General features: G+C 45.5%; 2 protein-coding genes across 2 annotated transcripts; one reads left to right on the top strand and one right to left on the bottom strand.

Annotated features, from left to right (window-relative positions):
• Window positions 1–223: 223 nt before the first annotated feature.
• On the top strand, window positions 224–8,034 carry LOC109774706 (pumilio homolog 5). The gene is made up of 10 exons (XM_020333471.4): window positions 224–594; window positions 1,701–2,334; window positions 3,048–4,435; window positions 4,536–4,677; window positions 4,831–4,938; window positions 6,118–6,330; window positions 6,409–6,513; window positions 6,763–6,957; window positions 7,360–7,531; window positions 7,671–8,034. Exons 2-10 carry the CDS (start codon window positions 1,705–1,707, stop codon window positions 7,703–7,705), a joined length of 2,988 nt encoding a protein of 995 aa, XP_020189060.1. The 5' UTR covers window positions 224–594; window positions 1,701–1,704; the 3' UTR covers window positions 7,706–8,034.
• A 1,048-nt stretch (window positions 8,035–9,082) lies between these two features.
• Window positions 9,083–13,006, bottom strand: LOC109774707 (probable mitochondrial adenine nucleotide transporter BTL1). The gene is made up of 5 exons (XM_020333472.4): window positions 12,562–13,006; window positions 11,387–11,481; window positions 10,194–10,527; window positions 9,839–10,076; window positions 9,083–9,667 (listed from the first exon to the last, which is right to left on the bottom strand). Exons 1-5 carry the CDS (start codon window positions 12,787–12,789, stop codon window positions 9,411–9,413), a joined length of 1,152 nt encoding a protein of 383 aa, XP_020189061.1. The 5' UTR covers window positions 12,790–13,006; the 3' UTR covers window positions 9,083–9,410.
• Between the last annotated feature and the right edge of the window lie 406 nt (window positions 13,007–13,412).

The raw sequence follows: 13,412 nt of genomic DNA, 5'->3' as shown, positions 1-13,412 counted from the left end.
TCCCCCGCATCACGCAGCATCCGCGCGGCCACCGGAGCCCACGAAAACGCGCCCCCACCTGCCGCGCGCACGTGGTGGGTCCCCCGCATCGCGTCGCATCCGTGTGGCCGTTCGGAGCCCACAAGCAACGCGTTTGCGGATGTTAGAGGGGCACGGGGGGCTTTCCTCGCGTACGCGTAGCATAGCTGGCCCTAAACCTGAGCACGGGCAGGCGGATCCTGCCGTCGCCTAGGAACAACGGCCAATCACCCCCACCGTACACAACAGAGAGGCGGTGTGGGCCCGGCGCATCGCGGCCGCACATCTCGCCCCCGCACGAACATCGGAGCAGGCCGCCAGGGGCAGCCGCGGGATTTCGGCGCTAATTCCGCGGCCCGAGGGTTTAAGGAGCCCCTTCTCCCCTCTGGCTCCGCGCCAGCACCAACACAAAGCCTGGGGAAACAGAAAGCAGAGGAAGGGAAAGCAGCCGCGGCGAGGACGGCCGGGCTTCTGCCGGGAGAAGACCGAGGAGACGGGGGAGGGACTGACTGGGCGCCGGCTTCGCGGGCGCTCCTCCTAGGGTTCCGGGCGCCGGTCGCCGCCGGGGCAAGCGAGGTCTGCAACTCTCTTTCCTTTCCCCGACCCAATTGTACGGCTCCGGGTGGCGGGAAGCCGGGAACGCGACGCGTCCGCGTTTCGCCATTGCTTCGCTGGTCGAGTTCTCGAAGGGGGCGGTCGCCGTGCTGGCCGCTGCGGCGCTGTAGAGACTAGTTAGGGAGAGGCGCTGTTTTTTTTTTCCTTCTTTGCGTCTGTAACATTGTTCGTGGACTACTATTTTTGGCGAAGGTGGGCGGGTGGGTTCGCCCCTGGTTTCTGGAACCGGGAGCGCGTTTCCGTGCGAGACGAGCGCTTGATCAGGTGGAGAATTTACCACCCGTGGCTGTTTTTGCGCCATTTTCTACGATGATTTCAGCTATGCGGCTTCGTCCAGCCCATGTCTCCCTAGGACTAGGGATGGCGACTCTTTGCCAAATGTATGTTCTTTTTCCCCGTGTGCTTTCCCCTCGGTGGTGTTGGAAACTTCCGGGTACGTCAGATAGGTGGCGGATTAGTAGATTTTAAATAAAATTTTACAGTTTTGTTAACAATGGTGACTATATGCATAATTGTTTCATAAAGAACAAGAAGGTACTGTTGCGTTGGACTACAAACTGTGTGATAACGGGCTGTCATTTACTTACTCTTTTTGAAATTTCTTTTTACCGGTCTCCTGCATTTAAAAAAAATTGCAGTTGACTGCTGAACTCACACCGCCGAACGGCGTGGCGGAGCTGAGTGAGGAGATCTTGCTGGAGTTAGTGATTAGATTGGCGGTGGCAGGGGTGTTTGGCGCCGGGGGTAGGGGTTGGTTAGGTTGAACCCTTGATCCAGCGATGGCGGTGGTGGTGTCCGCAGGACATGATAAGCCGGAGGCAGCGGCACAATGGATGCAGGTTGGATTGAGGAGGCAAGCAGAAGAAGATCTGAGGAAAAAAAAAAGATCCAACGTGTTGAACAGTGGACGGTGGTTTTAAAAAACATCCGCCATAGTTATAGGCAGTTCCCTTTATTTATTCACACTTTGCATGATTTTTTTCTCATGCAGCATGCATTTGCTTACACCCCTAAATAAAAGAATTTTGTTGTGAATTCAGCACTGAACGGTCACATTTGTTGTTCAGAAAAATGGTCGCAGGGAATGCCCTGCCGTTAATTGGAGGTAAAGGAGATGCGGACTGGCAACCAAGCAAGGACCTGGGTTCATATGACCTTTTGCCAGCAAGTCTTTCAGGAGAAGAGCTGGCATTCAACATGAACAGTGGTGCTATTCATGGAAGCTGGAGGGATGCTGCCCCTGATCGCAGTGGGAGTGCACCTCCTAGCATGGAGGGGTCTTTGGCTGAACTTGATCACCTCATAGGCAAGCACAGTGGGAACCTTGAGGCCACATTGAGGAACTTGAGCTCTGGAGCTGTCAGTTCAGAGTCTGAGCTATGCTCTGATCCGGCATACTTAAAATATTATGGCTGCAAGGTGAATTTGAACCCAAGGCTTCCTGCACCGCTTGTCTCAAGAGAGAGCAGAAGGTTGATGAACCGGTCTAGCAAAGCTGGAGAATGGAGGCCATTATATGATCACAGCAGCAGTGACAGGTCCTTGACTCATCGTTCTACTCTATCAACACACAAGGAGGAGCCTGAGGATGACAGTTCATCAAAGTTAGATTCAAGCTCGGCAGAGGATGCTGGATGTCATACTGACAAAAGCACATCTAGCATAGGGTGTCACAGCTCAAAACTTGTAGGCTTAATGCAGGTAAATTGTCCATGTATTAACTCCTTAAGCACTTCTAGGTCTGCTGCGTTTGTTCCATATATAAATGAACCAAACTTGTGATTTCTTATTCCCAAAATACTTCATTCAACATCCATCAAGGTTTTTCTTGAACACCTTGATTAAACTAGATGTCATTTTGTCCACCTGAACAATTTTAAGGCGTTATGTCTTCACAATGAACAGGAAATGGAGCTTTTGGTGGGGGTAAATACCCAACTCATGATTAAACAGTGTAACAAGATACTAATTCACCTGCAGCGTACACCATCCTTTTCCAATCTTGAGTTAGAACTGTAGCAGCTGGGCTTTTCGGTAAAAGCATAACTAAATATCCTAAGTTCCCTAAAAAATACATATCTTGTGTCATATTTAAGATTTAAAACTTCGGCTTTGTTTTGAAATAGCAACTGTAGATCCAGAATGCTTAGTATGATTGATGTTTTCCTGTTACCTATCTGCCAAAAAAATAATCATATTTATCATTCGCAAAAGATGTTGGAAGTGGAAGTTCTTAGTAGTTACTCGTAAATCATGCTCTAATCATGGTTAAGGGCTTGTTTTTTTCTAATCAATGAGAAATTTAGTGGGCGTACGTGCGCACACTTGTTTGATGAATGACAGTGTATGTATTGTTGATTGACATTTTGGATACCTCATTTTGAACTAGTACTGATGGTTTGCTTATTATTTAGGAAAACTTTCATCGGAGCACTGGTTTATACAATAATTCTTCTGGTCCTTCAAATACCAATTCTGGTGATGAAGAATCTGTCTGTTGCATCAGCTCATCAATGAATTCCCCACATGATATTGTCAAGTCATCGGATTTGAATGGATTTCCAACAGATACCCCTCAATGGCCACGTGGGCCTATTGGGAGTCCAGTGAGAAATACACTTAGTAGCAACAGTCTCGCAGCTTCATCTCCTTCTACTTCATCCAGTTCTGTGAACAATATCATGGGAACTTCTCAGCAGGGAAATCCGAGTACTGAGATTAAGTCTGGTGGTGCAGTGCGTGCCATACTTAATGGTGTGGACTCCAGTATGAAAAACCTGAAGATTAATTTGGATACCCAGGGTAGTGCACATGTTAAGCAACAGCAGCAGAACAATGTCTTATTGCAGAATGGCTCATCGCATGGTGATCGTACTCAAATGATTCCCCAAGGCATCAATCTTCCTCAAGTTCCGTTTGTGAATAACTTCTCTCCTGCTCATATGAATCTATATTCTGGTGACATTCAGTTGATGCCCCACCATGGAATGCCAACGCCTTTTTATACACAGAATCCGTATTATCAAAATTCACAGTTACCTGGTGTCTTGATGCCCCCATATGGAATTGATGGGCATGGATTGCCTAGTTCATTCTTGCCACCTTTTATGACTAACTTTGCTCCTCAGCTTCCTGTCATGACACCTTCTGATACTCCTCTTACTCCGATCTTTAGTGGTAGACTAGCTGGTTTTCCTTCAACAGGAAATATTGCTGTAGGAGCTGAATTTTCGAACCCATTTAGTATTCATGAGCAACTTGGGGTAACTATGCCGCCATCTGTACCTGATCCTAGCCTCATTCATTATTTCCAGCAACCATCTATGTATCACTATGGTCTTGGAAATCCATATGATACGGTGAGGCCAAGTAGTAATTTTGTAGGTAACTTTACTGCTCCTTTTGGTTCAGAAAAAGTTGTGCCAGGAATCATGCACCAGTCAGGACAGAAAGTTCAGTTTCCAAATACTGGAGCTTGTAGCTCCCCTACAACCAGAAAACAAGGAAGTTATGTTGGAAATCATCCAGGCACCTCACCTTACATCAGTATACCAATGCCATATCCTACAACTCCAGTGTCTCATGGCCAACCTTCATCAGGAACATATCCTTGTGACAGGAGAAATGGTGTACCGGGATTCCAGTCCCCATCAAAAACTACGGGCCTTAGTCATGGGATTCAAGGGCAGCGAGCGGGGGAGAAGTCAGATCCCAATCCACACTGTTCTGTTGGTGAAGTTAGGTCCAACAAAGCCCACATGGTTGAGTTATCTGACATCAAAGGCCATATAGCGGAATACAGGTCAGTTGTGGAGTTAATTGTCTCTTTTGTTTTCCGCCAGATGTGTATAATCAAATGAAAAGTTTTGAGGCTTTAATTGCTTGTATGTTCTTGATCACAGCTCTGACCAAAATGGCAGTCGATTCATTCAGCAGAAGCTGGAGAATGGCAGCACTGAAGACAAGGCCTTAGTGTTTGCTGAAATCCTTCCTCATGCTTCATCGTTGATGACTGATGTATTTGGAAATTATGTGATCCAAAAGGTATGCTACTCTTTTTGTACAAGTTATTTCTGGTAAATTGTTTATGCAGGGCATGACACATTAACACTTGCATGATTGTACCTTTTCTGTAAGGCATATTACACACTTGTACCTTGTTACCAGCAGTAATTGTGAATTGTTTATTCCTTGCAGATGTTTGAACATGGGGACTCTGAGCAGAGAAGAGACCTTGCCAAAAAGCTTGCTGGTCATGTGTTAACTTTGAGCCTTCAGATATATGGTTGCCGAGTATTTCAGAAGGTAACTTGACTGCTTTTGCGGGAATATATATTTATTGCAGCATAATGATTTAGATTCTAGGGTCAATTGGATCTATGCCACCACAACTTTCACGAGTTGGCAAGCTATTACAATTCTTCCATCCTCCTCTATATGCCATTATGTTAAATTTGAGACACAAATACCCTTGTCTTCCTACTTTCACCCTCCCCTCATCTCCTTCTACCAAACTGACCTGCCATTAACTCCGGCGAGCATGGGGCCATGCATACTGTACTCCCACGAGAATGTTGCCTCGGTCGTCATGTACGCACAATTTTTACATAATGGCATATAGAGGAGGATGGAAGAGTTGTAATGGCATTTTTCCAATGTGCAGAATTGTAATGGCATTTTTCCAACTCGTGAAAGTTGTAGTGGCATATATCCAATTATCTATTGATGAATCATGTCACCCAACATGTTGTTGAATACTAGCATAGTAGCACGGCTTGTTAGATTGTTTCTCCCATTTATGTTGAGAAAACTTTGTGCAGTAAGTGATCTTCATCAAGTCATAGGACTATTTTAACTTGAATATCATATGCCACGTTTTCGTATTGTGCATGGTAATCCGGATGCAATTTTTGTTCCTGCCTGGCTAGTTATTAGTTGATCAGTATATGTTGAAGGTGAAACACGATCAAACTTTATTAAGGAACAAAAGTTTGTGATGCCATGTGCTTGTTGAGAACTGGCGAGGATGTTAGCTAACGTCCTGCAAAACTCACTCTGCTTTGGATCATTTGATTTTTTTAATGGATATAGTGGAAGCTTCTCTTCCAAGAAAGATGAAGAATAAATAAGGTGAGAAATCATTCCTGAATTGAGTGATTACAGATAAAACCCGTAGAGCTATAAGGCTGAGGACTGCATGCCAAAGATTGTAGAATTGTCTTAGATTTTATCAGTAGCCAATGCCGGGTTGTATGTTTTCGTGTTGTATCATCGCTGAGTTGAGTAATTACAGATAAAAACCGTAGAGCTAAAAAGCTGAGGGCCACAAGCCAAACATTTGTAGAGGTATCTTAGATTTTATCAGTAGCCAATGCCGGGTTGTATGTTCTTGTGTTGTATGATTTCTCATGAATTAGTGTGAGTCCTCAATATTTGCTCTCACTGTTGGATTTTTGTTTGCCTTCTTTACTGTTAATATCGCAGGCCCTTGAAGCAATTGAGCTTGATCAAAAAATAGAACTTGTTCGTGAGCTTGATGGACATGTTCTAGAATGTGTTCGCGACCAAAATGGGAATCATGTTATACAGAAGTGTGTTGAGTGTGTCCCTGTGGAGCATATTGGCTTTGTGGTGTCGGCTTTTCAGGGACAGGTTGCCAGCCTAGCCATGCATCCATATGGTTGTCGTGTTATTCAGGTAAATTGATAATGGTAGTTTATATTAAATCTTGCATCATTTGTGTGTGTTCAACTTCTCCTTTTGTCGGTTTGGCAGAGAATCCTCGAGCATTGCAGCAATGGTTCAGATGGTTTAGTAGATGAAATCTTGCAGTCCACTTGCATCCTGGCACAAGATCAGTATGGAAACTATGTCACACAGGTGAATTTTCTTAGCAGTCTATACTGTAATATCGTTTACACAGATGTCTGGACAGAAAATAATTCAATGGAGGATATGGTCTAGCTGACGAACTTAGATATTTGGTCCTTTTCTGATCCCTCTGTATTTGGTAGTAGTGTGTTAATCTACGCAAAGATTTGTTGCCACGTGAGCCAGTATAATCACTGATGTTGAGTCCAGCGAACATACAGTACGTATTACTTCTGTTATAACACTGCTCTTTTGCAGCATGTTTTGGAGAAAGGAAAAGCGCATGAAAGGAGCCAAATCATCAGTAAATTGGCTAGGCAGGTTGTGTCCATGAGCCAAAACAAATTTGCATCCAATGTCATAGAGAAGTGTTTCCAACATGGGGATGTAGCAGAGCGGGATCTTTTGATCAAGAAGATTCTGGAACAGACGGAGGGAAATAATTATTTGCTGGTACGTACGATGAATGTTGGCTTTCTATGTTTTCATGGTTAAATAGCTGATGATGTAGTTTTGTCAAAACTTGGCAAATGCCTAAACTCCGGGTAAAAGAGCAAGCAGACACCTTCCATGTAAAAACATCAACGGGCAGTATGAGTTCCAGAATCTTGACATAAAACATAGATTAGTGATTCATAGGGAAATCAGAAATGGTTCTCTTGATCTCTTCAGATACTGTGTGGCCATACTCTTGACTGTCACTGCTTGGCAGTAGTATCAATAATTCTGTTCTAACAAAGAAGTAATCATGTTCACTTGTATGCTGATTTCTATGTTTAAGTAGTTATAGGCTACAGTTTTGCTCATTCAATTTAATCCAGGATTGACATGCAATGTCATGATGCTTGTTTGTAGGTGTTGATGAAGGACCAGTTTGCTAATTATGTGGTTCAGAAGATACTTGAAACATGCAATGGACAACAGAGGGATGCTCTTGTCAGTCGTATGAAGGGTCACTTGCAAGCGCTGAGGAAGTACACCTACGGCAAACATATAGCCAGCCGAATCGAGCATTTCTCTGGTGACGGTGCGTTCCCCCTGTCCAACTCTTGTCGATCACACTACCATTCTTATACTATGAAATAATTTGGCAACTTCTACTGAGGTTTCTCTTGGCCTGTGTTTCTAACTGCATTTAACTTGTTTGCTGCGTCCGTCATTTTCAGGTGCTGTGCCGCCGGGCTCCCAGAAGAAAGCCTGAACCGAAGACTACCTGGATCCTTCATGGAAAGTGTGCCGGCCACCCCTGGTCGACCCTGTCAGTGGAGAATGTGGGAAAAAAAAGGGGCGGCAATCGTGCTTTTCAGCAGTCTGAACATAACTGACTCCAGATCGTACAGATAGTCGTTGTCGCCCGTGTCTGGGTGTAGTTATGCTAGGATGATTGAGTGATGGTGATCGTATCGTGTGGCTGCTCATAGAGATTTCCCAGAATGGTGGTGTGGTAGAGTATACATGTCTAGACCTGCTTGGTGATGTGATTTGCTGACCCTGCGTTTCCAAGCGTTTGCTCTGTTTTTCTTCTTTCCAGTTTTTGCTCTGCCGGTTGCTGTGGATTTACCTTCGCTGATCATATTCTCCTGTGTGCGCCAAGCACCTCTCTGCGTGCAGATGTGAGGCATGTGACCAGGAGCCACCTGGCGTCCGAAAGGACGGAGATGCTAAGGCTGTCAAAGTAGGTAAAAAATCCTCTTGTTTTCCTCCCCTAACCCTAAGTGGTCAGGGCAAACTCTAGGCTTCACTTGCAAGCCCGTTGATTCGTCTCCCCTCTGCCTACCGCTCCGTTGACTGGTGGCAGAGAGAGGGATCCCGATGCCTTCACTCCCGTGGCTGGTGGCGGGGAGGGGGTCTTGGTGCCTTCGCTCGGCGTTGTGGACGGCGACGCTTCTTTGAGTTTGTCTTCTGCGCTCTGATCCTCCTTGAGTTCATCTGGACGTAATCAATGTATAGATTTTGTTGTCTTCTTGGGGCGGTGAGATTAGGGTTTCTCGTCATGCGGCGAGATTTCAGATCTATAGAAGGTTTCAACGCCGACGACTACGGCTTTGGGGCGCTAGTCCTTAGGCTGTCATTGACAAGCTAAGCTGGCCCCAGTATGAGAGCGACAACAGCGGCACGTTGACGGCTCATTCTGGCGACGATAGTGGTCCTTCGATGATCTCAAAATTTTGATGTAGTTTTTATTACGACTAAGATGCTTTGTAGTTGCGGTGACCATTTAAAATTTTGATATATTTTTTATTATGATTGAGATGCTTTGTACTTGCGGTGAACTTTATAATACATTTGATCCTTTTCGTAAAGAAGGTAATTAAGAGAGAAGTTTGATGACCAATAGGAGAGTACCTACAGGAAAACACAATTTACAGTCGACAACCAATTAAATGAAACAAGATAAGCGCACCTATGCAGTGGATAGTTTAGTCATTAAATCCTTTTTATTATGCAATTAGCACCACAATCTGATCTAAGCACCTATGCATTAGGAGAGGCCTTAGGCTGCCGGCTGACAAAAGAATACAAGGTAGAATACTGACGGCTCACACCAGAACACAAGGCAGAATACTGACGAGGATGATAGGAGAAATGGAGCACACAGAAGCATGCCCTCGTTTCATTCTGTAATCAACCATCCTGAAAATGGTTAACGAATAGTACCATGCGCAACCATGCATCCCAAATTAGCAAAGGAGCAGCAAACACAAATGCTTCCACTCCCAATCGCACCGCGCGTCCCTCCTATCTAACCGTTCGGCACAGGCAGAAGAGGGGGATTCGAAAACTGGGAAAGGATCAGAACCCCCCACACAACATTATTCTACCACAGCAACGCGTAGCCCTGTTTGTTTGTTCAGTAACTCATCGTCCTCGGCCCAGTCGCCTAAGGGCTGTTTCATCATCGTCGGCTAGTCAAGGTGCTTGTCCTTCTCGGCCAGGAGGATGTCCTTCCACGCCTCGTAGAACATCCAGGTGATGCCCGAATTCGGCATCACCTTGAGGCAGCTCGCCCCCCACCCGCGGTAGATCCCCAGGAGGCCCTCCTCCTGGATCACTTCTGACAGGGCCGCCACCATGTTGGGCGGGCACTTCCCCTGCAGGGCACCCACCATAAGCCGCTTCCTCGCCACCTCCAGGGGGAAGCTGATCGTGCTCGCCGTGAGACCTGCATGCAACCAACAAGGAAAATGCGATGCCTGTTTACTGCCCTCGTGTTCCAAGTTGTTGTTTGGGCAGCAATTGAAATTCCGATTCTTATGTAGACTCGTAGTGGATTTTAAGATATTTCAGTTGGTAACCGAATGAAGCTAGTTGCAGGCAGTGTTGAATCCTTTACCTGTCAGAGCTCCAATAATTAGTAGCTCAGGACGGCTCAAGGATTTCTTCTTATGTAGGCGGCAGTATGAGGTCTTGATTGTGTCGTACATAAAGTAGTAGCATGTGCTGTAAGGAAGCATGCCAATTAGTGTCGGGAAGAGGCCAGAATAGAGACCTCTGATACCTTCAGTTCGATATATCTTGCTGAAGGCAATGCTAATGCTAGGATAAGTCACTCGATCCACGGTCAGGCGATCCTGCCATAGAACATAAACAATATGATACACAAGTAGAGTGTGATGGAACAACTTAATATATGGCTGGAAAAATAGTTTTAAGTTTTCGCTTCAACATCGAATCAGTTCAGCAATTACCTTAATTACTTCAAGAGGATGGCACATCAATGTACCAGCAATTCCAGCAGCCGCACCAGCAATAGCAACTGGAGATAACAAGTGGAGTGGAATATCGATTTTCATATTACCAAGCTGTATCTTTGGGCATCCATCCTCTTTCCATTTCTCTTGTGCTGACTTCATGCCCCTTTTGACATACTCAAATGTTCCAAGCTCAATTGCTTGAGTGGGAATAATGCGGATCATGTTGATTGTATTACCCACCCAAAGCCCTCTCCACCCATTATGTTCCATGATCTCCACAAAACTACCAGCGATATGTCTGGATCCTACGCCTACAACCATCCTTGTCCTGAAATAAATGAATACCATGATATTATGCGACCATTCCTTCATTTTGATCTATACATAACATTATATGACTATAGAACTCCATTAAGATATGTGAGCAAATTAGCATTCAACTTCAACATATAATGCCATACTCACATATTTCAACTCTCAACTTTCAACACCGAAAAGCTCAGCTGAAATAATTTTTCACAAATATCTCAGAAAGGCAGGCATAGGATACTACCAAGAATACCGCATCTCTAGCATTTAGAGATTAATTTGGATATGCACTGCATAAAGTAACATGTTTATACATGAGAATGTGATTATTATATTCTTGCAAGTAGAAGGTCTACACTTTTAGATTAAATGGAGGCTGAGAGTTAGAGTAATACAGTGAGAAATTGTGTAGAAAAACATAAGTTTGAAGTCCAATAGCCAACTTAGCAGCCTTGTAGTTTTGTAGCATATCAATAAGACAGTGTCCTGGAACTTAACTTGTCTGCAAAGGTTGTTCCATGTTATCTTTGAATTTAGAGATTTAGTACTCAGTTTCCAGTCAACTTTCTCAAACTGGTTACTGGATCAACTATAGTTCACGACACCCAAGTTCTTTAGTGAAGAAGAACTTGAAAAGAAAGAGAACACACGAGTGTAAAAGAAATATCATGCTAAGGCCAGTTAGCTGGAGCACTGATTTCTGGCATCACATCTGAACTCCCAAGTGTGTGCATCAGCCCCAGATCAGAAAGTAAGTTAAAAACCAAGCTTACACCATCAAGGATCAGCACGTCAGGTTTAAAAATCATACCGGAGTACCAGGCTTCATGATGAGTAAATAAATGAAACTGATCGAGTAAAGATGGTTAGATGGTTACCTGATAGTCTCAAGGGGAGCAAGAACAGCTTTGGACATAGCACCAGCTAACGCCCCACTGGCAAATTCTCTAATCTCTCTACTTCTAAAAAATGCCTGCAGTGGATTGGAAAAAAAGTAACATGTCAAGACAATCACTCACAAATCCATGTCCAGTTACATATTTCAGTTTGGTAGTTGGAACAACTAAATGCAAATATTACATGTGCACACCTGCAGATACATAAATTTATACCACGGAAAATTACAAGCGCCGAAGAGTAAATGTTGTTACATATATTTGCCTTTGTTCAAACCCAGAGAATATTCCTAGCACAACCAAAAATCTTTTCTCAACTTACCTAAGAGCATAAAACTAGTTGACTCATTCTAATGTTAAAATAAAATGGAATTTGAAATGATAGTGCGTAAGGCTTTCATATTCTCTTTTGCCTTTTGAACCTAGCTCATTCTTTCCTCTTGCAGGTTCTCATTCTCCACAGACTAGATGCAAAAGGTGTAAGAAGGGGGAAATGTTCTCAGCTTTCAAGTTCTGAATATTATTTCCCAGTTGTAGCCTATCCCGGGCCTACAAATCAGTACAAAAAGTCATGCAGTAATTTGTATCGATACTCCATACAGGCGCGACAGCCGACAGGATTCGTGCGCATTGATTGGTTTAATCAATATACGGTCCTAACAATAGTAACATGCATCCACAGAAAAGCAACAAAAAGGCGCAAAAAAAGTAAGCTAAGAAAGCTTTTGTTCATGCACGAGTCAAAGGAAGAGACGAATAATGACAAATACTGAGATTAGACATGTTTCCTGGGTGCATTGGTGGGATGGGAAACAAAGAGCTCTGAAACGAATCTGCAAATTGTATTAAACGGAGAAGCAGATTCAGTAGCTACTTTCGCCGTCAGGGCAGAATATCCTCCTGTAAAATATCCTCAGCAGATATTTTCGCACAGTTCATGCGCTCCGCTCTGCGCCAAACAGGTCAGAATTCAAACGAGATTTGGTGTCGCTGCATCTACGGCCCTAACTAAACCGAAGCAAGCGAACGCATCCGTCCAGTGGGGGAACCGTTCGCCATCAGCCCCGTGTAAGCAGATGGGAACATCCAGCAGGCTGCGAACAGCAGCGGCAGCCTAATAGACTCTGGGATGGGAGGGAGGGGCGGGGCATGCTTACCCTGACGGCCTCCCCGACGTCCGGCAGGCCGGCGCCGATGACCTTGGCGGCGTCGAGGCCGTCGTCCTTGGGCAGCGCCATGACGAGGAGCTCCTTGTATCCGCCGCCGCTGGAGGCGGCCCCCTTGGCCCCGACCCCCACCCCGACCCCGGCGCCGGCGAAGCCGACGCTGGCGAGGGACAGGTTCCCGCCGCCGCCGCTCCCGGTGGGCGCGTCCTGGAAGCCCATGGCGATGGCGGCGCGTCCGGAAGCGGGGGTGGGAGGTCAATAATATCCCGGAGGGGAGGGGGGCGGCCGCAAAAAGGTGTCCGCTCGGCGCTCGCGGGGCCCGGGAGCGCGGCGCGGTGTCTGAAATATGGGGGCGCGCGCGTCAGTTTTGGTTCTCGGTTGAATCGGCTGCTGTGTCTTCGGGTAATTCGTCCGAGAGGAGGCGGCCAGGGCCAGGCACTCGTCGCGCGGGACGGTGAGAGGCACCGAGGCAGAAAGCGGCGGCTAGGAGGCAGAGGCAGGAGGGAATCGGGCTCCAGCGATAGGGACGTAGGGTTTGGGGGTGGCCATTCGTTTGCTTGCTGGGCCGCCGAAAAGGAGAGGACCGCTGAAGGAACTCAGGCCTCTTTAAACTGCACTCCTCTATATTTTCTAGAAAAATAAATTAAACTGTGTATTTAGGTTTGTTGGGAAAATAATCTAAGGATTGCCTTTTTTCAGGAAAAAATCTAAGGGTCGCCTTTTTTGTTCTGGAAATTAGTCGGATGTACTCTCTCCGTTCCTAAATATAAGTCCTTTTAGAGGTTTTAAATGGACTACAATATACGGATATATATAGACATATTTTAGAGTGTAGGTTCACT

This window comes from Aegilops tauschii, chromosome 5 (genome assembly GCF_002575655.3).
Source record: "Aegilops tauschii subsp. strangulata cultivar AL8/78 chromosome 5, Aet v6.0, whole genome shotgun sequence".
NCBI classification, from domain to species: Eukaryota; Viridiplantae; Streptophyta; class Magnoliopsida; order Poales; family Poaceae; genus Aegilops; species Aegilops tauschii.
Note: the sequence above shows the minus strand (reverse complement) of the source record. Positions and strands in the feature narration are given on the sequence as shown.

Coding starts and splice junctions, on each gene's coding strand:
- LOC109774707 (XM_020333472.4), bottom strand. CDS start 12,789: ATGGGCTTCCAGGACGCGCCCACCGGGAGCGGCGGCGGCGGGAACCTG. Junction 11,482..12,561: donor ACGTCGGGGAGGCCGTCAGG/GTAAGCATGCCC, acceptor AATCCACTGCAG/GCATTTTTTAGAAGTAGAGA. Junction 10,528..11,386: donor GCTCCCCTTGAGACTATCAG/GTAACCATCTAA, acceptor CATTTATTTCAG/GACAAGGATGGTTGTAGGCG.
- LOC109774706 (XM_020333471.4), top strand. CDS start 1,705: ATGGTCGCAGGGAATGCCCTGCCGTTAATTGGAGGTAAAGGAGATGCG. Junction 4,939..6,117: donor GTTGCCGAGTATTTCAGAAG/GTAACTTGACTG, acceptor TTAATATCGCAG/GCCCTTGAAGCAATTGAGCT. Junction 7,532..7,670: donor CGAGCATTTCTCTGGTGACG/GTGCGTTCCCCC, acceptor CGTCATTTTCAG/GTGCTGTGCCGCCGGGCTCC.